The sequence below is a fragment of the Oncorhynchus clarkii genome, chromosome 13 (assembly GCF_045791955.1).
Source record: "Oncorhynchus clarkii lewisi isolate Uvic-CL-2024 chromosome 13, UVic_Ocla_1.0, whole genome shotgun sequence".
Classification (NCBI taxonomy): domain Eukaryota; kingdom Metazoa; phylum Chordata; class Actinopteri; order Salmoniformes; family Salmonidae; genus Oncorhynchus; species Oncorhynchus clarkii.
In genome coordinates this window covers 4,719,709-4,744,497 of record NC_092159.1, presented here as the reverse complement: position 1 = coordinate 4,744,497, position 24,789 = coordinate 4,719,709, and the positions used below count along the sequence as shown (strand labels likewise).

Below are 24,789 nucleotides of genomic sequence, written 5' to 3'. Positions count from 1 at the left end.
TGGAGTCTTGGGTTGTTGTGTCGAGGGTTTGGTAGGTGGAGTCTTGGGTTGTTGTATTGAGGGTTTGGTAGGTGGAGTCTTGGGTTGTTGTGTTGAGGATTTGGTAGGTGGAGTCTTGGGTTGTTGTGTTGAGGGTTTGGCAGGTGGAGTCTTGGGTTGTTGTGTTGAGGGTTTGGCAGGTGGAGTCTTGGGTTGTTATATTGAGGGTTTTGTCAGGTGGAGTCTTGGGTTGTTATATTGAGGGTTTTGTCAGGTGGAGTCTAGGGTTGTTATATTGAGGGTTTTGTCAGGTGGAGTCTTGGGTTGTTATGTTGAGGGTTTGGTAGGTGGAGTCTTGGGTTGTTGTATTGAGGTTTTGGTAGGTGGAGTCTTTGGTTGTTGTGTTGAGGGTTTGGTACGTGGAGTCTTGGGTTGTTGTGTTGAGGGTTTGGTAGGTGGAGTCTTGGGTTGTTGTGTTGAGGGTTTGGTAGGTGGAGTCTTGGGTTGTTGTGTTGAGGGTTTGGTAGGTGGAGTCTTGTGTTGTTGTGTCGAGGGTTTGGTAGGTGGAGTCTTTGGTTTTTGTGTTGAGGGTTTGGTAGGTGGAGTCTTGGGTTGTTTTGTAGGTGGAGTCTTGGGTTGTTGTATTATGGATTTGGTAGGTGGAGTCTTGGGTTGTTGTGTTGAGGGTTTGGTAGGGGGGGTCTTGGGTTGTTGTATTGAGGGTTTGGTAGGTGGAGTCTTGGGTTGTTGTGTTGAGGGTTTGGTAGGTGGAGTCTTGGGTTTCTGTGTTGAGGGTTTGGTAGGTGGAGACTTCGGTTGTTGTGTTGAGGGTTTGGTAGGTGGAGTCCTGGGATGCTATGTTGAGGGTTTGGTCGGTGGAGTCTTGGGTTGTTTGTAGGTGGAGTCTTGGGTTGTTGTGTTGAGGGTTTGGTAGGTGGAGTCTTGGGTTGTTGTGTTGAGGGTTTGGTAGGTGGAGTCTTGGGTTGTTGTTTCGAGGGTTTGGTAGGTGGAGTCTTTGGTTGTTTTGTTGATGGTTTGGTAGGTGGAGTCTTGGGTTGTTGTGTTGAGGGTTTGGCAGGTGGAGTCTTGGGCTGTTGTATTGAGGGTTTGGCAGGTCGACTCTTGGGTTGTTGTGTTGAGGGTTTGGTAGGTGGAGTCTTGGGTTGTTGTGTTGAGGGTTTGGGAGGTGGAGTCTTGGGTTGTTGTATTGAGTGTTTGGTAGGTGGAGTCTTGGGTTGTTGTATTGAGATTTGGTAAGTGGAGTCTTGGGTTGTTGTGTTGAGGGTTTGGTAGGGGGAGTCTTGGGTTGTTGTGTTGAGGGTTTGGTAGGTGGAGTCTTGGGTTGCTGTGTTGAGGGTTTGGTAGGTGGAGTCTTGGGTTGTTGTGTTGAGGATTTGGTAGGTGGAGTCTTGGGTTGCTCTGTTGAGGGTTTGGTTGGTGGAGTCTTGGGTTGTTGTGTTGAGGGTTTGGTAGGTGGAGTCTTGGGTTGCTATGTTGAGGGTTTGGTAGGAGGAGTCTTGGGTTGTTGTGTCTGGATTGGTGACTGGCCCTGTGGAACACAACATATAAATCATGTGTGTGTGTACGTGCAGTGGTGTCGTAGTGTAGTAGAGGTGTAGCTGTGTAGTAGTGTAGTGGTGTCGTAGTGTAGTAGAGGTGTAGTGGTGTAGTAGTGTAGTGCTGTAGTAGTGTAGTAGTGTAGTAGTGTAGTAGTGTCGTTGTGTAGTGGTGTAGTAGTGTAGTAGTAGTGTAGTGGTTTAGTGGTGTAGTAGTGTCGTAGTGTAGTAGTGTAGTCGTGTAGTGGTGTAGTAGTGTAGTAGTGTAGTGGTGTAGTAGTGGTGTAGTAGTGTAGTAGCGTAGTGGTGTAGTAGTGTAGTGGTGTAGTAGTGTAGTGTTGTAGTAGCGTAGTAGTGTAGTAGTGTAGTGGTGTAGTATTGTAGTAGTGTAGTAGTGTAGTAGCGTAGTGGTGTAGTAGTGTAGTGGTGTAGTAGTGGTGTAGTAGTGTTGTAGTAGTGGTGTAGTAGTGGCGTAGTAGTGTAGTGGTGTAGTAGTGTAGTGGTGTAGTAGTGGTGTAGTAGTGGTGTAGTAGTGTTGTAGTAGTGGTGTAGTAGTGGTGTAGTAGTGGTGTAGTAGTGTAGTGGTGTAGTAGTGGTGTAGTAGTGGTGTAGTGGTGTAGTAGTGGTGTAGTAGTGGTGTAATAGTGGTGTAGTAGTGTAGTGGTGTAGTAGTGGTGTAGTAGTGGTGTAATAGTGGTGTAGTAGTGTAGTGGTGTAGTAGTGGTGTAGTAGTGGTGTAGTAGTGGTGTAATAGTGGTGTCGTTGTGTAGTGGTGTAGTAGTGGTGTAGTAGTGGTGTAGTAGTGGTGTAATAGTGGTGTAGTAGTGTAGTGGTGTAGTAGTGGTGTAGTAGTGTAGTGGTGTAGTACTTCTACACCTGCATTGCTTGCTGTTTGGGGTTTTAGGCTGGGTTTCTGTACAGCACTTTGAGATATCAGCTGATGTACGAAGGGCTATATAAATAAATACATTTTATTTGATTTGATTTGATTTAGTAGTGGTGTAGTAGTTTAGTAGTGTAGTTGTGCCTGGAGCAGTGGGTATACCCAAAATGTCCCACCTGAATGACCTAAAATTATACATCTTCCACAGTCAGGTAAACCCAAGCTGTACTGTGCTGGCCTGAATATTTTCTTCATGCTAACAGTTCTAGCAGGAGTATCCAGGCCAATCTGGGTTTGGCTTGGCATGGCTGAGTGTCAGCTTAGTTCTGCAGTGTGTAAACCACCATTGTGTTCTTGTGTTCTGAGTTCCTACAGTACCTCTCTTCCCACTACAGAGCCAAGCTGGACTGGGCTGGCCTGGTTAGTCATTCAACTGAAGCCTGGAACTGAACTGACAGTGAAAATGTGAAAATGATCAATCAGATCCAGCAGGGTGAAAAGGGGTTTAGTGACAGTACTGCATAATATACTGTAGTCTAGTAAATTGTACTAAGAAGTCAGTATACTCCACTACGTTGATAAGTATCAGAAGTCAGTATACTCCACTACGTTGATAAGTATCAGAAGTCAGTATACTCCACTACGTTGATATGTATCAGTGGGGATTAAGAAGTCAGTATACTCCACTACGTTGATATGTATCAGTGGGGATTAAGAAGTCAGTATACTCCACTACGTTGATAAGTATCAGTGGGTATTAAGAAGTCAGTATACTCCACCATAATTTGCAAATAAATTCATTAAAAATCCTACAATGTGATTTTCTGGATTTTTTTTCTCATTTTGTCTGTCATAGTTGAAGTGTACCTATGATGAAAAGTACAGGCCTCTCTCATATTTTTTAAGTGGGAGAACTTGCACAATTGGTGGCTGACTAAATACTTTTTTGCCCCACTGTACGTACATACATACATACATACATACATACATACATACATACATACATACATACATACATACATACAGTACGTGCATTCATACAGTTCATACAGTTCACACACATACATTTATACACTGCTCAAAAAAATAAAGGGAACACTAAAATAACACGTCCTAGATCTGAATGAATGAAATATTCTTATTAAATACTTTTTTCTTTACATAGTTGTATGTGCTGACAACAAAATCACACAAAAATTATCAATGGAAATCAAATGTATCAACCCATGGATTTGGAGTCACACTCAAAATTAAAGTGGAAAACCACACTACAGGCTGATCCAACTTTGATGTAATGTCCTTAAAACAAGTCAAAATGAGGCTCAGTAGTGTGTGTGGCCTCCACGTGCCTGTATGACCTCCCTACAACGCCTGGGCATGCTCCTAATGAGGTGGCGGATGGTCATCTCGGTACCTAATGGCAGTCAGGCTACCTCTGGCGAGCACATGGAGGGCTGTGCGGCCCCCCAAAGAAATGCCACCCCACACCATGACTGACCCACCGCCAAACCGGTCATGCTGGAGGATGTTGCAGGCAGCAGAACATTCTCCACGGCGTCTCCAGACTCTGTCACGTCTGTCACGTGCTCCTCTGTGAAGAGCACAGGGCGCCAGTGGCGAATTTGCCAAGCTTGGTGTTCTCTGGCAAATGCCAAACGTCCTGCACGGTGTTGGGCTGTAAGCACAACCCCCACCTGTGGACGTCGGGCCCTCATACCACCCTCATGGAGTCTGATTCTGACCGTTTGAGCAGACACATGCACATTCGTGGCCTGCTGGAGGTCATTTTGCAGGGCTCTGGCAGTGCTCCTCCTACCCCTCCTTGCACAAAGGCGGAGGTAGCGGTCTTGCTGCTGGGTTGTTGCCCTCCTACGGCCTCCTCCACGTCTCCTGAGTTACTGGCCTGTCTCCTGGTAGCGCCTCCATGCTCTGGACACTATGCTGACAGACACAGCAAACCTTCTTGCCACAGCTCGCATTGATGTGCCATCCTGGATGAGCTGCACTACCTGAGCCACTTGTGTGGGTTGTAGACTCCGTCTCATGCTACCACTAGAGTGAAAGCACCGCCAGCATTCAAAAGTGACCAAAACATCAGCCAGGAAGCATAGGAACTGAGAAGTGGTCTGTGGTCAACACCTGCAGAACCACTCCTTTATTGGGGGTGTCTTGCTAATTGCCTGTAATTTCCACCTGTTGTCTATTCCATTTGCACAACAGCATGTGAAATGTATTGTGAATCAGTGTTGCTTCCTAAGTGGACAGTTTGATTTCACAGAAGTGTGATTGACTTGGAGTTACATTGTGTTGTTTAAGTGTTCCCTTTATTTTTTTGAGCAGTGTATATTCATGTGAGGGTTACTCACTTGATGATGTCCTGTCTCTCCTCCATTTGTAGATCAGTAGCAGGATGAGTCCCACCACCAACACAGTCAGACTCACACACACCATGATGACCACTGGGGTAACTGATAGGAACACAGACAGACAGATAGACAGATAGATTTAAATATAGACAGACAGACATATTGTTAAATAGTGATCAGAGTAACTATATGAACCTCAAGAGTTACATGACTTCCTGTTGGCCTCTATATCATCAGCATGACCATTAGTAGAAAACAAACCTCTCACTCTGTCCAGCACTCTCACTCTGTCCAAGGTAGGAGAATCTAGAGATGGAGGGGAGGGGGGCAGAGAGACAGAGAAAGAGAGAGAGAGAGACAGACAGAGAGAGAGACAGAGAGAGAGACAGAGAGAGAGAGACAGAGCGAGAGAGAGAGATGTGTCCAATGCATGACCAGATATAGTTGATTCTGTCTATATTATCTGATAGCCTGATAACATTATATAGCAGCATATTATAGTTGTCTGAAGGTGATAGAATGATGGAAGGGACAGGTGCATCATACCTGTTCTCTGTGAAGGACCAACACTGATGTCTCCAGATGCCATAAATGTAGTAGAGAGGTTTGGGAGGGTTGTGGAGAGGTTAGAAGATGTTTTGGAGAGGTTTGGTAAGGTTGTGGAGACATGGGGTCTGGAGGTGAGTGTTGAGGTTTCAGGAGAAGCTGTATGTGAAAAGGAAGTATGGGTTAAAACAAGTACAGTAACCATGTTGATTTAATGTCTGTTGAAATAACTCAGAAAGCCTCTAACAAACAAACAATGTTCAAGACAACTGTGATGGAGTTTTAACTTACCATCTGTAACTGCGAGATTCACCTCTTGGTATGTGTCTAGGCCATATCTCTCCACTCCACACCAGTAGGTACCCGAGTCTGACTTCATCAGGTTCTTAATGGTCACATAGAAGACTCCATCTCCCTTGTCTTCTATACTGTATCTACCTTGAGATACAGTCTTGCTCCTCTTAGTTTCAACCAGAATGTCTCTACCAGAGCATGTCCCCTTGCAGAAGTATTTGTTGTTGGTTCCTGCCCAAAAGAACGAGCAGCTGAACACGACATGTCCTCCCACCACTTCCTTAGTGCCAGCTGACACCACAACACACAGAGCTGTCAAACAGAAACACACAGTACAGTCACAACTGATGACCTGTGAGATAAACTTTAACCCTGCTCAAATCTAACTTTAACCCTGCTCAAATCTAACTTTAACCCTGGATAAATCTAACTTTAACCCTGCTCAAATCTAACAATTAACCCTGCTCAAATCTAACTTCAACCCTGCTCAAATCTAACTTTAACCCTGCTCAAATCTAACTTGAACCCTGCTCAAATCTAACTTGAACCCTGCTCAAATCTATCAATTAACCCTGCTCAAATCTAACTTCAACCCTGCTCAAATCTAACTTGAACCCTGCTCAAATCTAACTTGAACCCTGCTCTAATCTAACTTCAACCCTGCTCAAATCTAACTTTAACCCTGCTCAAATCTAACTTGAACCCTGCTCAAATCTACCTTGAACCCTGCTCAAATCTAACTTTAACCCTGCTCAAATCTAACTTTAACCCTGCTCAAATCTAACTTGAGCCCTGCTAAAATCTAACTTGAACCCTGCTCAAATCTAACTTTAACCCTGCTCAAATCTTACTTTAACCCTGCAGAAATCCTACTTTAACCCTGGATAAATCTAACTTTAACCCTGGATAAATCTAACTTTAACCCTGGATAAATCTTATTTTAACCCTGGATAAATCTTATTTTAACCCTGGATAAATCTTATTTTAACCCTGGATAAATCTTACTTTAACCCTGGATAAATCTTACTTTAACCCTGGATAAATCTAACTTTAACCCTGGATAAATCTTACTTTAACCCTGGATAAATCTTACTTTAACCCTGGATAAATCTTACTTTAACCCTGGATAAATCTTATTTTAACCCTGGATAAATCTTATTTTAACCCTGGATAAATCTTACTTTAACCCTGGATAAATCTTATTTTAACCCTGGATAAATCTTAATTTAACCCTGGATAAATCTTACTTTAACCCTGGATAAATCTAACTTTAACCCTGGATAAATCTTACTTTAACCCTGGATAAATCTAACTTTAACCCTGGATAAATCTTATTTTAACCCTGGATAAATCTAACTTTAACCCTGGATAAATCTTATTTGAACCCTGGATAAATCTTACTTTAACCCTGGATAAATCTAACTTTAACCCTGGATAAATCTTACTTTAACCCTGGATAAATCTAACTTTAACCCTGGATAAATCTTACTTTAACCCTGGATAAATCTAACTTTAACCCTGGATAAATCTTATTTTAACCCTGGATAAATCTTACTTTAACCCTGGATAAATCTAACTTTAACCCTGGATAAATCTAACTTTAACCCTGGATAAATCTTATTTTAACCCTGGATAAATCTTACTTTAACCCTGGATAAATCTAACTTTAACCCTGGATAAATCTTACTTTAACCCTGGATAAATCTAACTTTAACCCTGGATAAATCTTATTTTAACCCTGGATAAATCTTATTTTAACCCTGGATAAATCTTATTTGAACCCTGGATAAATCTTACTTTAACCCTGGATAAATCTAACTTTAACCCTGGATAAATCTTACTTTAACCCTGGATAAATCTAACTTTAACCCTGGATAAATCTTACTTTAACCCTGGATAAATCTAACTTTAACCCTGGATAAATCTTATTTTAACCCTGGATAAATCTTACTTTAACCCTGGATAAATCTAACTTTAACCCTGGATAAATCTTACTTTAACCCTGGATAAATCTAACTTTAACCCTGGATAAATCTTACTTTAACCCTGGATAAATCTAACTTTAACCCTGGATAAATCTTACTTTAACCCTGGATAAATCTAACTTTAACCCTGGATAAATCTTATTTTAACCCTGGATAAACACAGGTAAAAGACCAACATATCAAATCATAGTCTATATGTCACATGCACCGAATACAACAGGTGTAGAACTTAGAGTGAAATGCTGAATACAACAGGTGTAGTAGACCTTACAGTGAAATAATGAATACAACAGGTGTAGTAGACCTTACAGTGAAATGCTGAATACAGGCTCTAACCAATAGTGAAAAATAACAGTAGGGAGGCTATATACAGTAGGGAGGCTACATACAGTAGGGAGGCTACATACAGTAGGGAGGCTATATACAGTAGGGAGGCTATATACAGTAGGGAGGCTATATACAGTAGAGAGGCTATATACAGTAGAGAGGCTACATACAGTAGGGAGGCTATATACAGTAGGAAGGCTACATACAGTAGCGAGGCTACATACAGTAGGGAGGCTACATACAGTAGTGAGGCTATATACAGTAGAGAGGCTACATACAGTAGGGAGGCTATGTACAGTAGGGAGGCTACATACAGTAGAGAGGCTACATACAGTAGGGAGGCTACATACAATAGAGAGGCTACATACAGTAGGGAGGCTATGTACAGTAGGGAGGCTACATACAGTAGAGAGGCTACATACAGTAGGGAGGCTACATACAGTAGAGAGGCTACATACAGTAGGGAGGCTATATACAGTAGAGAGGCTACATACAGTGGGGAGGCTATATACAGTAGAGAGGCTATATACAGTAGGGAGGCTACATACAGTAGAGAGGCTACATACAGTAGAGGCTACATACAGTAGGGAGGCTATATACAGTAGAGAGGCTACTTACAGTAGAGAGGCTATATACAGTAGGGAGGCTATATACAGTAGGGAGGCTACTTACAGTAGAGGCTACATACAGTAGGGAGGCTATATACAGTAGAGAGGCTACTTACAGTAGAGAGGCTACATACAGTAGGGAGGCTATATACAGTAGGGAGGCTACATACAGTAGAGGCTACATACAGTAGAGAAGCTATATACAGTAGGGAGGCTACATACAGTAGAGAGGCTACATACAGTAGGGAGGCTATATACAGTAGAGGCTACATACAGTAGGGAGGCTACATACAGTAGGGAGGCTACATACAGTAGAGGCTACATACAGTAGAGAGGCTATATACAGTAGGGAGGCTATATACAGTAGGGAGGCTATATACAGTAGGGAGGCTACATACAGTAGAGGCTACATACAGTAGAGAGGCTATATACAGTAGAGAGGCTCTATACAGTAGGGAGGCTACATACAGTAGAGGGGCTACATACAGTAGAGAGGCTATATACAGTAGGGAGGCTATATACAGTAGGGAGGCTATATACAGTAGGGAGGCTACATACAGTAGGGAGGCTATATACAGTAGGGAGGCTATATACAGTAGGGAGGCTACATACAGTAGAGGCTATATACAGTAGGGAGGCTACATACAGTAGAGGCTACATACAGTAGAGAGGCTATATACAGTAGGGAGGCTATATACAGTAGGGAGGCTACATACAGTAGGGAGGCTATATACAGTAGAGAGGCTATATACAGTAGGGAGGCTACATACAGTAGGGAGGCTATATACAGTAGGGAGGCTATATACAGTAGGGAGGCTATATACAGTAGGGAGGCTATATACAGTAGGGAGGCTACATACAGTAGAGGCTACATACAGTAGAGAGGCTATATACAGTAGGGAGGCTATATACAGTAGGGAGGCTACATACAGTAGAGGCTACATACAGTAGAGAGGCTATATACAGTAGAGAGGCTCTATACAGTAGGGAGGCTACATACAGTAGAGGCTACATACAGTAGGGAGGCTATATACAGTAGAGAGGCTATATACAGTAGGGAGGCTACATACAGTAGGGAGGCTATATACAGTAGGGAGGCTACATACAGTAGGGAGGCTATATACAGTAGGGAGGCTACATACAGTAGGGAGGCTATATACAGTAGGGAGGCTACATACAGTAGGGAGGCTACATACAGTAGGGAGGCTATATACAGTAGGGAGGCTACATACAGTAGAGGCTACATACAGTAGAGAGGCTATATACAGTAGAGAGGCTCTATACAGTAGGGAGGCTACATACAGTAGAGAGGCTATATACAGTAGAGAGGCTATATACAGTAGGGAGGCTATGTACAGTAGTGAGGCTACATACAGTAGGGAGGCTATATACAGTAGGGAGGCTACATACAGTAGGGAGGCTATATACAGTAGCGAGGCTACATACAGTAGGGAGGCTATATACAGTAGCGAGGCTACATACAGACACCGGTTAGTCGGGCTGATTGAGGTAGTATGTACATGTAGGTATGGTTAAAGTGACTATGCATATATGATGAACAGAGAGTAGCAGTAGTGTCAAACATTCTAAGTTCAGTTCATTATCATGAGGTACATGTGGAAAACAAACGATCTGGCTCCTTATAGACAAATACATATCTTATTCCTTCTGTACTATATCATACAGACAGACAGACAGACAGACAGACAGACAGACAGACAGACAGACAGACAGACAGACAGACAGACAGGCAGGCAGACAGACAGACAGACAGACAGACAGACAGACAGACAGACAGACAGACAGACAGACAGACAGACAGGCAGACAGACAGAACTCACCTGAGAGGAGACAGCAGGAGACAACATGGAGTATCTTCATTCTGGACAGTTACTTCTCAGTTACTATACTGTTAAAGTTACTTTACTACCACAGTTACTACACTGTTAAAGTTACTTTACTACCACAGTTACTATACTGTTAAAGTTACTTTACTACCACAGTTACTATACTGTTAAAGTTACTTTACTATCACAGTTACTATACTGTTAAAGTTACTTTACTACCACAGTTACTATACTGTTAAAGTTACTTTACTACCACAGTAACTATACTGTTAAAGTTACTTTACTATCACAGTTACTATACTGTTAAAGTTACTTTACTACCACAGTTACTATACTGTTACAGTTACTTTACTATACTACCTGCTAGCCCAGTTCCACAACAGAGTCTCTGTCAGCTACACACTTGACAGCAGGGTGTTTCTGAAATGCTCTGTCTTCCTTAATTGAAAGCTCCTCCCTCATCTGACACCCCACCCCTCTCCTCTGTCTCTCTCTTTCTCTTTATCTCTCTCTCTGTCTTTTTGTCTCTCTCTGTCTTTAAATTAAATTAAATTTATTGGCTTGGCCTCTTTCATCTTTTTAAGTGAGAGAACTTGCTCAATTGGTGTCTGACTAAATACTTTTTTGCCCATGGCATATACAGTGTTGTAACAATGTACAAATGGTTAAAGTACACAAGGGAAAATAAATAAGCATAAATATGGGTTGTATTTACAATGGTGTTTGTTCTTCACTGGTTGCCCTTTTCCTGTGGCAACAGGTCACAAATATTGCTGCTGTGATGGCACACTGTGGAATTTCACCCAGTAGATATGGGAGTTTATCAAAATTGGATTTGTTTTCGAATTCTTTGTGGATCTGTGTAATCTGAGGGAAATATGTATCTCTAATATGGTCATACGTTGGACAGGAGGTTAGGAAGTGCAGCTCAGTTTCCACCTCATTTTGTGGGCAGTGTGCACATATCCTGTCTTCTCTTGAGAGCCATGTCTGCCTACGGCGGCCTTTCTCAATAGCAAGGCTATGCTCACTGAGTCTGTACATAGTCAAAGCTTTCTTAAGTTTGGGTCAGTCACAGTGGACAGGTATTCTGCCACTGTGTACTCTCTGTTTAGGGCCAAATAGCATTCTAGTATGCTCTGTTTTTTTGTTAATTCTTTCCAATGTGTCAAGTAATTATCTTTTTGTTTTCTCATGATTTGGTTGGGTTTAATTGTGCTGCTGTCCTGGGGCTCTGTGGGATCTGTTTGTGAACAGAGCCCCAGGACCAGCTTGCTTAGGAGACTCTTCTCCAGGTTCATCTCTCTGTAGGTGATGGCTTTGTTATGGAAGGTTTGGGAATCGCTTCCTTTTAGGTGGTTGTAGAATTTAACAGCTCTTTTCTGGATTTTGATAATTAGTGGGTATCGGCCTAATTCTGCTCTGCATGCATTATTTGGTGTTCTACGTTGTACACAGAGGATATTTTTGCAGAATTCTGCATGCAGAGTCTCAATTTGGTGTTTGTCCCATTTTGTGAAGTCTTGGTTGGTGAGCGGATCCCAGACCTCACAACCATAAAGGGCAATGGGCTCTATGACTGATTCAAGTATTTTTAGCCAGATCCTAATTGGTATGTTGAAATTTATGTTCCTTTTGATGGCATAGAATGCCCTTCTTGCCTTGTCTCTCAGATCGTTCACAGCTTTGTGGAAGTTACCTGTGGCGCTGATGTTTAGGCCGAGGTATGTATAGTTTTTTGCGTGCTCTAGGGCAACAGTGTCTAGATGGAATTTGTATTCCTGGCGACTGGACCCTCTCTCTCCCTCTCTCTCTCACATTCTTTGCTGCAGAATGAAACTGGTTCAAACCGGCCGGAGGTTAGACTTCTAAACCATCAGAGAACTCAGCTATCTGTGGTGACTAAGTGTTGAAACTGTCAACTTCTCTGTTCTAAAGTTGCCATGTTTGTTTCAGCAGAGGAGGAACACAATGTTGAGATGATGACAATATAGTTAAAGTATACATCAATATATTTTATAACTTTTTTCTGACATTTAATTGATCCAAATACAGTCTTTGTAAGTTATAAACTCAACAGATGAGTTTCTGAACAGAAGAAACATCCCTCCTCTTCAACCCAACTCCCCCTTAATGAATGACGTCATCACATAACAGACAAGCTACTGAGATCTCAGTAAACCAACAGAACGACCTCCACATCGCCCCCTACAGAATGTTATCAGTACTGATGAATAAATCTACTATAATCTCCACCACCAGTCGTCTCTCTATTGATCCTGGGGGACGAGGTTACAGTCTAATAAACTACATGTTTCAACTCGGTCAATTCAGGAAGTGAAGTGACTTTCCATTCATGGATTGAAAATTCCACATGGAAAATGATGGTCATCAATGATAAATTGAATTGCGATTCATTGTCTGTATTAAAATGGAATTGAGTTAAATTGTACCCCAGCTCTGGTAACAAGAACACTGTCACAACCAGACGATCAGACGACCTCTTCTCAGACCATAGAATTACATATAGGAGCGGAAGGTAGCCTAGTGGTTAGAGCATTGGACTAGTAATCGAAAGGTTGCAAGTTCAAATCCCCGAGCTGACAAGGTACAAATCTGTCATTCTACCCTGTTCTGTATTTCACAATGATAAATACTCTAACATAAAGAAATTATTATTTCTAAATATCTGACTAAGTTTCCCATTTGAGCCTTATGTACCATTTCCAATCATGTTTTTTGTTTATCATAGTAACCATAGCAACAGTGCACGACTTCCTGTTGGCCATCGCTACATCATGGCCATCGTTACATCACTAGACATTAAACTTAACAGCACTCTCACTCTGTCTTGCAGGAGAGTCCAAGGATGGAGAATCTACAGAGGAGGGGGGGATGGGAGAGAGAGGCAACACTAGACACTATGGAACACAAAGCTTTTACTATCTCATCCTGGAATATACAAGGTGTATATTCCACCACACTACCAGGTGTGAATCAGGGAAGAGACTCAGGGGGTAATTTGGTATAGAGCAGACCTAACCCACTCTATTAAATTACCGTAATTTCCGGACTATAAGCCGCTACTTTTTTCCCACGCTTTGAACCTCGTGGTTTATACAATGACGCGGCTAATTTATGGATTTTTCCCGCTTTCACAAGATTCATGCCGCCAAAAAACTGAGCGCAGTCACATAATGTGACGAGCGCGCTCAAACTTCCCATCATTCTGATTACGGTAGTCATTTTGTCACCCTCATCATGGCAAAGACACGGAGAAATGCATATGATGCAGCTTTCAGGTTGAAGGCGATCGATCTGGCTGTTGGAAAAGGAAATAGAGCTGCTGCACGGGAGCTTGGCCTTAATGAGTCGATGATAAGACGTTGGAAACAGCAGCGTGAGGAACTGACTCAGTGCAAAAAGACAACAAAGGCTTTCAGAGGGAAGAAAAGCAGATGGCCCAAAGTATTTGCAGCCACTCGACATCAGTGTAAATCGTGCATTTAAGGTGGCGCTCCTTGTTCAGTGGGAGGCTTGGATGACAAGTGGGGAGAAATCCTTCACTAAAACGGGCCGCATGCGAAGAGCATCTTATGGTCAAGTCTGCCAGTGGGTCCTGACAGCGTGGAGCATTGTCAAAAAATCCACTATCATCAACGGGTTTGGAAAGGCTGGACTGCTGCGTGTTGAAGGGGCAGCGTGAGCTCAGCGGGGAATTTGCCTCCGGATGAAAGTGACGAGAGCGACAATGAAAACGATCCAACATCGGATGAAGCAAATCTGAGGCTATTCAACTCCGACACCGAAGGAGATGACTTCAGTGGTTTCAGTGCACAGGAGGAGGAAGATGGTGACCAAGTTCAATTGTTTCAATGTACCGGTAGGCACCTGCGGCTTATTTATGTACAAAATACAAAATACATATTTTTTAATAATTCAGTGGGTGTGGCTTATATTCCGGTGCGCTTAATAGTCCAGCAATTACGGTAGTCTAATTACGGTAGTCTAATTACGGTAGTCTAATTACGGTAGTCAACACCGGAACATTTTACATCTGGCTAGAAATGAACAAGAAAATGATCTCAACAGAGACACGTCCTCATGTGTGCTATCTATATCTCCCCACTAGAATCCCCATACTCTAACGATGACAGCTTCTCCATCCTAGAGGGAGAGATGAACCATTTCCAGGGCCAGGGACATGTACTCTACTAGTCTGTGGGGACCTAAATCCCAGAACTGGACAAGAACCTGACACTGTCAGCACACTGGGGTACAAACAGCTACCTGGAGATGACAGTATTCCCTCCTAGACACAACTATGACAAAAATGGGCCACAACTACTGCAGCTCTGTCGCATGCTGGGTATGTACATAGTCAATGGTAGGCTTTGATGGGACTCCTATGGTAGGTTCACCTACAGCTCATCCCTTGGCTGTAGTACTGTAGACTACTGTATCACTGACCTCAAGCCAGAGTCTCTCAGAGCGTTCACAGTCAGCACACTAAACACCCCTATCAGATCACAGCAACATCACAGTCTACCTGAACAGAGCAGTACTCAACCATGAGGCATCAAAGCCAAAGGAACAGCCCACTAAACACCCGTATCAGATCACAGCAACATCACAGTCTACCTGAACAGAGCAGTACTCAACCATGAGGCATCAAAGCCAAAGGAACAGCCCACTAAACACCCGTATCAGATCACAGCAACATCACAGTCTACCTGAACAGAGCAGTACTCAACCATGAGGCATCAAAGCCAAAGGAACTGAACAGTATGAAGAAGACAGTGGAGGTGTAACTTGACAGTAGAAAGCCTAAACAGTATGAAGACAGCAAAACCCTCAGAGAGAAACTGAGAAACTTACCCAACCAAAAACATAAAGACCCAGACAGAAGGAATTATATAATTTGTGCAAATGATGCCTATAGAAACGCAATTGGGCAATTTGGGCTTATTCTGGACAGATTTTGGCGAGAGTGAGCCCTCTCTCTTCGACCTCTTCCTCTCTGCTGAAATGATGTCACCAGAGTAAGCCTCCGAGTGAGCGAAACAGCGCCCCTCTATATGTAGCCCATGTACCTGATGCTGTGTGGACAGAAATAGTATGACATGCTCTGTTTGTCCAGACAGCATCAGATACATGGTCTACACATACGGAGACAGAGGGGCGCTGTTTCACAGGGATGCGTTAACCCTCCATAATCTAAACCCTGCCTAAACCGGGGGGGTCATACCGAGGATCATTTAGTTATTTGATTTGGAATTTTAAAACCCATTGAAGTATAAAAATATATATAAACACATCAATTATTTGAATTTGGCCTTAATTCTGTTAGCCCAGCTTTGCACACTCTTGGCATTCTCTCAACCAGCTTCATGAGGTAGTCACCTGGAATACATTTAAATTAACAGGTGTGCCTTCTTAAAAGGTCATTGGTGGAATTTATTTCCTCCTTAATACGTTTGAGCCTATAAGTTGTGTTGTGAAAAGGTAGGGGAGGGGTATGCAGAAGACAGCCCTATTTGGTAAAATAGTAAGTCCATATTATGGCAAGAATAGATCAAATGAGCAAAGAGAAATGACAGTCCATCATTACTTTAAGATATGAAGGTCAGTCAAAACGAAACATTTCAAGAACTTTCTTCAAGCGCAGTTGCAAAAACCATCAAGCACTATGATGACTGGCTCTCATGAGGACCGCCACAGGAATGGAAGACCCAGAGTTACCTCTGCTGCAGAGGATAAGTTCTTTAGAGTTTCCAGCCTCAGAAATTGCAACCCAAATAAATGCTTCAGAGAGTTCAAGTAACAGACACATCTCACCCTCAACTGTTCAGAGGAGACTGTGTGAATCAGTCCTTCATGGTCGAATTGCTGCAAAGAAACCACTACTAAAGGACACCAATAAGAAGAAGAGACTTGCTTGGACCAAGAAACACGAGCAATGGACATTAGACCGGTGGAAATTTTAGCCTGGAGTCCAAATTGGAGATTTTTGGTTCCAACCGGGTGTTGGGGGAGCGGATGTTCTCCGCAAGTGTATTTCCCACTGTGAAGCAGTGTTTTTAAAATATACCCTATTTTAAAAACCTGTTATGAAGTTGTTTTTGTAGCATGAACTGTGAATTTTAAGCTGCTGATGTAATGTTTGTATATTTTATTGAACTTTTTTTTCTGTTGATGTTTTTTTACCTGCTGACTTTATCACTGAGCTCCAGAGCTGGTGTGGGACAGGAACTTCCTGTGTGTGTTTGACAGTGGGACAGGAACTTCCTGTGTGTGTTTGACAGTGGGACAGGAACTTCCTATGTGTGTTTGACAGTGGGACAGGAACTTCCTGTGTGTGTTTGACAATGGGACAGGAACTTCCTATGTGTGTTTGACAGTGGGACAGGAACTTCCTGTGTGTGTTTGACAATGGGACAGGAACTTCCTATGTGTGTTTGACAATGGGACAGGAACTTCCTATGTGTGTTTGACAGTGGGACAGGAACTTCCTGTGTGTGTTTGACAGTCGGCATGCTCACCTTGGCTGTTAGTGACCTTCTCTCCATCTTTTTATCTTTCCCTCTTTCCCTCTTTCAACTTTTCTCTCCACTCCCCTTCTGTCCACGTTAAAGGGCAACCTATCACGGCCCCAGAGCTAGTGTGTGGGCGGAGCCTGGTACAGGTGAGTCTCCACAGGGCTAACCTGGAGGCTGCTGGTCTGAACGCTTCCTCTTCCTACCTGGCTGACCGCAAGGAGGCTAACGGCAAGGTGTGGTACCAGGTTGGAACACTCTGGAGGTGAGAACAAATTTCCTCAATTTGTGCCAAAATATTATGCAACACTGGAGGAGTAACTGACTATGTAAATAAAACATCTACCTTACTGCCTTTCGTCTTTTCTCCAGACCAGCACCACCCAGGTTGTCTACTCCAACAGCCTATTGGTTTAGCACCACCCAGGTTGTCTACTCCAACAGCCTATTGGTTTAGCACCACCCAGGTTGTCTACTCCAACAGCCTATTGGTTTAGCACCACCCAGGCTGTCTACTCCAACAGCCTATTGGTTTAGCACCACCCAGGCTGTCTACTCCAACAGCCTATTGGTTTAGCACCACCCAGGTTGTCTACTCCAACAGCCTATTGGTTTAAGAGGCTGCTGGACTCCCTCACTGGACCAGGGAGCCTTCCTTTCTCCTGTATCTTTACCCTGGAGAGCAGCCTGGATGGAGCCGTCAGACCTACCTGGGAGAAATATGACATGTTTACACACTGTGTCTATCCCCTGGAGAGCAGCCTGGATGGAGCCGTCAGACCTACCTGGGAGAAATATGACATGTTTACACACTGTGTCTATCCCCTGGAGAGCAGCCTGGATGGAGCCGTCAGACCTACCTGGGAGAAATATGACATGTTTACACACTGTGTCTGTCCCCTGGAGACCAGCCTGGTTGGAGCCGTCAGACCTACCTGGGAGAAATATGACATGTTTACACACTGTGTCTGTCCCCTGGAGAGCAGCCTGGTTGGAGCCGCCAGACCTACCTGGGAGAAATATGACATGTTTACACACTGTGTCTGTCCCCTGGAGAGCAGCCTGGTTGGAGCCGTCAGACCTACCTGGGAGAAATATGACATGTTTACACACTGTGTCTATCCCCTGGAGAGCAGCCTGGATGGATCCGTCAGACCTACCTGGGAGAAATATGACATGTTTACACACTGTGTCTATCCCCTGGAGAGCAGCCTGGTTGGAGCCGTCAGACCTACCTGGGAGAAATATGACATGTTTACACACTGTGTCTATCCCCTGGAGAGCAGCCTGGTTGGAGCCGTCAGACCTACCTGGGAGAAATATGACATATTTACACACTGTGTCTGTCCCCTGGAGAGCAGCCTGGATGGAGCCGTCAGACCTACCTGGGAGAAATATGACATGTTTACACACTGTGTCTATCCCCTGGAGAGCAGCCTGGTTGGAGCCGTCAGACCTACCTGGGAGAAATATGACATGTTTACACACTGTGTCTGTCCCCTGGAGAGCAGCCTGGTTGGAGCCGTCAGACCTACCTGGGAGAAATATGACATGTTTACACACTGTGTCTGTCCCCTGGAGAGCAGCCTGGTTGGAGCCGTCAGACCTACCTGGGAGAAATATGACATGTTTACACACTGTGTCTGTCCCCTGGAGAGCAGCCTGGTTGGAGCCGTCAGACCTACCTGGGAGAAATATGACATGTTTACACACTGTGTCTGTCCCCTGGAGAGCAGCCTGGTTGGAGCCGTCAGACCTACCTGGGAGAAATATGACATGTTTACACACTGTGTCTGTCCCCTGGAGAGCAGCCTGGTTTGAGCCGTCAGACCTACCTGGGAGAAATATGACATGTTTACACACTGTGTCTGTCCCCTGGAGAGCAGCCTGGTTGGAGCCGTCAGACCTACCTGGGAGAAATATGACATGTTTACACACTGTGTCTGTCCCCTGGAGAGCAGCCTGGTTGGAGCCGTCAGACCTACCTGGGAGAAATATGACATGTTTACACACTGTGTCTGTCCCCTGGAGAGCAGCCTGGTTTGAGCCGTCAGACCTACCTGGGAGAAATATGACATGTTTACACACCGTGTCTATCCCCTGGAGAGCAGCCTGGTTGGAGCCGTCAGACCTACCTGCGAGAAATATGACATGTTTACACACTGTGTTTACCCAATTACATTTTTCCTGGTTTTCATTTACATTCAAATTGAACCCGTGATCCTTGACGTTGCTAATGCCATGCTCTATCAACTGAGCCAAATCTGACTTAAATTGATACTTTGATTCCATTTATTTTGCTAAACAGCATTAGCAAGCGCTAGTTGGCTGTAGATGCAACAAAAGTCCAATATGTTTCATCCTATATCTTGTTCTCCGTCTTGTCTTTAAATAGTGAGTCAACATGTTTTCAACACTTTTATTTCCATGACTGATCAAAACTAATTTTCTCTGCAGCTGACATATAGTGAGCCATATGTTTGGAACAGCTGACATATAGTGAGCAATATGTTTGGAACAGCTGACATATAGTGAGCCATATGTTCAGAACATCAGAATTATAGTGAGCCATATGTTTGGAACAGCTGACATATAGTGAGCCATATGTTTGGAACAGCTGACACATAGTGAGCCATATGTTTGGAACAGCTGACATATAGTGAGCCATATGTTCAGAACATCACATCACAATAAAATCGCAGTATCGAGTCACAATACTGCCTATACAATCGTGAAAATTGTAAGAAATGCAATACATCGTATCGGCACCTAAGTATCGTGATAATATCATATTGTGAGGTCCCTGGCAGTTCCCAACCGTAACACAAACACACCTCACTGGTAACCTTGTATTTTCACTGTTTGTCTTCCATGGAACCAAATGGCCAGATTGAACCAAACAGCCTTGCAATGGGACAACAGAGAGCTTCTGCATCTTAACGACTGAGATAATAAAGTGAACTGTACCTTTTTACTATTACATCACTCTGTTGTGTCATTATATCAATGTCTTGTTGTTGACTTTAGGTGAAGCAGAGTTAGGGCTAAACTGAGGTTCTGATAGAATTTCATCTTGTTCGTGTCATTTATTTTCCTAATTATTTTTTCGACTTAATGTTTCACAGTTAACGTGACTAAACAGCAGGGCTTAAATCATCAGGAGGCGTTGCTTCCTTCGTCCTCCATGAAAGGGTTCATATATGTTTTGTTGGTCCTAATATGAGAACGGTGGACCCATTTCTTTCAGAATGTACAGACGGCTACATGACATGACCATATTTGGTCGTAGGCCCGTTGCTAAGGTGTTGAGTAAGTTTACTAAGGTGTTCTAATTGATTGATCAGGCTTAATGTTATTTGACTCCCTTGTAAGGATGAAACCATTTTTTTTTTAAGTATGTGCTAACTTCATAACTGCCTTACCAAGCGGTGATGCAGCCACCATCCTCTCAGTGGTGCAGCTGTACAACATTTTGAGGATCTGAGGGCCAATACAGTGTCCTGAGGAAAGAGGAAGCGTTGTCAGGCCCTCTTCACGACTGAAAATACAAGGGTGCAACCATTTTTTTAAGTATGTGCTAATGAGATTCATGGATTCCCAGGGACTCTACACATGAAATACCAAGCTTTCAAATTGTTCAAGCATGTACTTAACACTAAAACAAAATAACAAAACTTGCTGTATCGTCTATAAGCCATAGAGAGAGGGATAATGCCTGTGGAACACTATGGCCCCGTTTCAAATGGCACCCTATTCCCTACTTATGGCACCCTATTCCCTATTTAGTGCACTACTTTTGACCATATTAGTAAACAAAAGTAGTGCACCATATAGGGAATAGGGGGCCATTTGAGTCTGTGTTTAGACGAGTGGGAACAGTTCACCTTTCCCTCAGCGTGAATAGTTGATATGATGTCATCGTGGTGACAACTGGCTATTGTTGGTCATCTAGAGCAAAGAGAAAAGGGTTTGGAATAAGACAAAGGGATCAGGTCAGATCTTTTGTTGTTATTAATCTGCTGATTCAGCGTGACTAAATGGAGATGTATTTACGTGAGAGCAACACAGTTGAAACAGGCATATCTATAGTACAGACAGAAGACAAAAAACTGAACGATTTAAAGGGAACAAAGACAAGAACACTGGACAGTGAGCTCCAGAAGTATTGGGACAGCGAGCTCCAGAAGTATTGGGACAGTGAGCTCCAGAAGTATAGGGACAGTGAGCTCCAGAAGTATTGGGACAGTGAGCTCCAGAAGTATTGGGACAGTGAGCTCCAGAAGTATTGGGACAGTGAGCTCCAGAAGTATTGGGACAGTGAGCTCCAGAAGTATTGGGACAGTGAGCTCCAGATGTATCGGGACAGTGAGCTCCAGAAGTATTGGGACAGTGAGCTCCAGAAGTATCGGGACAGTGAGCTCCAGAAGTATTGGGACAGTGAGCTCCAGAAGTATCGGGACAGTGAGCTCCAGAAGTATCGGGACAGTGAGCTCCAGAAGTATTGGGACAGTGAGCTCCAGAAGTATAGGGACAGTGAGCTCCAGAAGTATTGGGACAGTGAGCTCCAGAAGTATTGGGACAGTGAGCTCCAGAAGTATTGGGACAGTGAGCTCCAGAAGTATCGGGACAGTGAGCTCCAGAAGTATTGGGACAGTGAGCTCCAGAAGTATAGGGACAGTGAGCTCCAGAAGTATTGGGACAGTGAGCTCCAGAAGTATTGGGACAGTGAGCTCCAGAAGTATTGGGACAGCGAGCTCCAGAAGTATTGGGACAGTGAGCTCCAGAAGTATTGGGACAGTGAGCTCCAGAAGTATTGGGACAGTGAGCTCCAGAAGTATCGGGACAGTGAGCTCCAGAAGTATTGGGACAGTGAGCTCCAGAAGTATAGGGACAGTGAGCTCCAGAAGTATTGGGACAGTGAGCTCCAGAAGTATTGGGACAGTGAGCTCCAGAAGTATTGGGACAGTGAGCTCCAGAAGTATTGGGACAGTGAGCTCCAGAAGTATAGGGACAGTGAGCTCCAGAAGTATTGGGACAGTGAGCTCCAGAAGTATTGGGACAGTGAGCTCCAGAAGTATTGGGACAGTGAGCTCCAGATGTATCGGGACAGTGAGCTCCAGAAGTATTGGGACAGTGAGCTCCAGAAGTATCGGGACAGTGAGCTCCAGAAGTATTGGGACAGTGAGCTCCAGAAGTATCGGGACAGTGAGCTCCAGAAGTATCGGGACAGTGAGCTCCAGAAGTATTGGGACAGTGAGCTCCAGAAGTATAGGGACAGTGAGCTCCAGAAGTATTGGGACAGTGAGCTCCAGAAGTATTGGGACAGTGAGCTCCAGAAGTATTGGGACAGTGAGCTCCAGAAGTATCGGGACAGTGAGCTCCAGAAGTATTGGGACAGTGAGCTCCAGAAGTATAGGGACAGTGAGCTCCAGAAGTATTGGGACAGTGAGCTCCAGAAGTATTGGGACAGTGAGCTCCAGAAGTATTGGGACAGTGAGCTCCAGAAGTATAGGGACAGTGAGCTCCAGAAGTATTGGGACAGTGAGCTCCAGAAGTATCGGGACAGTGAGCTCCAAAAGTATTGGGACAGTGAGCTCCAGAAGTATTGGGACAGTGAGCTCCAGAAGTATTGGGACAGTGAGCTCCAGAAGTATTGGGACAGGGACACAGATTTAGTGGTTTTGTACTCTGGCACTTTGGATTGGAAACGATTTGCTGACGTTGAGGTTAAAGGGCATCCTGTGTCGTGGAGGATCGTTACAAAATATAACACTTACAAGAACTTGTGAATTCAATATAGGCTTTTAATACAATATATATCTAGAAGCCTAGATGGTCCGCGGAACACGCACTTTTCCAGAGCACTTCCTGGCTCTGTTTTTATACACATATACACATATGAGTCCATCCCACATGCAAATGAAGTTACTTCCCTCAGTCTTGAAATAATTTGCTGACGTTGAGGTTAAAGTGCAGCCTGTCAGCTTTAATTTGAGGGTATTTTCATCCATATCGGGTGAAACTGTTTAGAAATTACAGAACCTTTAGTATACAGTCCACCGATTTTAGGAGACCGAAAGTATTGGGACAAATTCACTTATATGGGTATTAAAGTAGTCAAAAGTGGAGTATTTAGTCCCATATTCACAGCACACAATGACTACATACATTAGTTGGATGTGTTTGCTATTTGTTCTTGTTGTGTTTCAGATTATTTTGTGCCCAATAGAAATGTACGGTAAATAATGTGTTGTGTTATTTTGGAGTCACTTTTAACGTAAATAAGAATACAATATGTTTCTAAACCCTTCTACATTAATGTGGACGCTACCATGGTTACAGATAATCCTGAATTAATTGTTAACAATGAGTAAGAAAGTTAAAGGCATAAATTTCATACCCAAAAAATGCTAACCTCCCCTGTTATTGTAATGGTGAGAGGTTAGCATGTCTTGGGGGTATGATATATAATGCTAACCTCCCCTGTTATTGTAATGGTGAGAGGTTAGCATGTCTTGGGGGTATGATATATAATGCTAACCTCCCCTGTTATTGTAATGGTGAGAGGTTAGCATGTCTTGGGGGTATGATATATAATGCTAACCTCCCCTGTTATTGTAATGGTGAGAGGTTAGCATGTCTTGTGGGTATGATATTTAATGCTAACCTCCCTGTTATTGTAATGGTGAGAGGTTAGCATGTCTTGGGGGTATGATATATAATGCTAACCTCCCCTGTTATTGGTCATGGTGAGAGGTTAGCATGTCTTGGGGGTATGATATATAATGCTAACCTCCCTGTTATTGTAATGGTGAGAGGTTAGCATGTCTTGGGGGTATGATATATAATGCTAACCTCCCCTGTTATTGGTCATGGTGAGAGGTTAGCATGTCTTGGGGGTATGATATATAATGCTAACCTCCCCTCTTATTGGTCATGGTGAGAGGTTAGCATGTCTTGGGGGTATGATATATAATGCTAACCTCCCCTGTTATTGTAATGGTGAGAGGTTAACATGTCTTGGGGGTATGATATATAATGCTAACCTCCCCTGTTATTGTAATGGTGAGAGGTTAGCATGTCTTGGGGGTATGATATATAATGCTAACCTCCCTGTTATTGTAATGGTGAGAGGTTAGCATGTCTTGGGGGTAAGAAGTCAGCCAAATGTTAAATTGTTCTCTGGGTTATTGTAGTGTGAGACATGAATCACCTCATATATCATATGGTGTTGACCTAATGCCACCCATCAGTCACCACACCTGTACTGTTGATTTAAGGTTTTGGAGATTTCTTTTAAGTTTGTTTAATTCGTTTGAAAACATCCAATTTAATCAACATGCCAACCAACAGAGCATATAGACTTTAGCTTAATCACAGCCCAGGTTTCCATGGTGATCAGGCGATTGTTGCATTCCTTGCGTATGAACAGTGATAGTTGTCATTGAACCTCTTCCACACCTATTGTTAGTCTGAAATCCAGTCAGTTTCGACTGACATTTCACTCCATGTCCTCTGTGTCATTGCCAAACAGTTTATCATGACAAGGAGTGGCAAGGAGTGGAATGAGAGCTGAACAGACTGGGACCCAGACTAAGGTATTGTCCCTGGGAATATTGCACAATGTGACCTGCTTCCCCCCCTCCCAGATAACCAGTGTATAAATGCCTAGTTTACAGGTGGTTCCAGCAGTCAGCATCAACATTTGGTAAGTCAGTACTTCTCTCAGATCACTATTCATACTGTCTGGTGAAACAAAGTTATTTTTGGTTTGGTGAAATTAATATATCTGCACTGACTAAGTTTGAAATGTTATAATACCCTTCAGAGAATGTGTGTCGGTGCTTAATATCTATTATTGT

General features: G+C 43.5%; 1 protein-coding gene across 1 annotated transcript; it reads right to left on the bottom strand.

The window, feature by feature from the left end:
- Positions 1-212: 212 nt before the first annotated feature.
- On the bottom strand, positions 213-10,425 carry LOC139424195 (CMRF35-like molecule 7). Its single transcript, XM_071175875.1, has 6 exons — positions 10,386-10,425; positions 5,622-5,936; positions 5,331-5,489; positions 4,785-4,886; positions 1,326-1,468; positions 213-260 (listed from the first exon to the last, which is right to left on the bottom strand). Exons 1-6 carry the CDS (start codon positions 10,423-10,425, stop codon positions 213-215), a joined length of 807 nt encoding a protein of 268 aa, XP_071031976.1.
- Between the last annotated feature and the right edge of the window lie 14,364 nt (positions 10,426-24,789).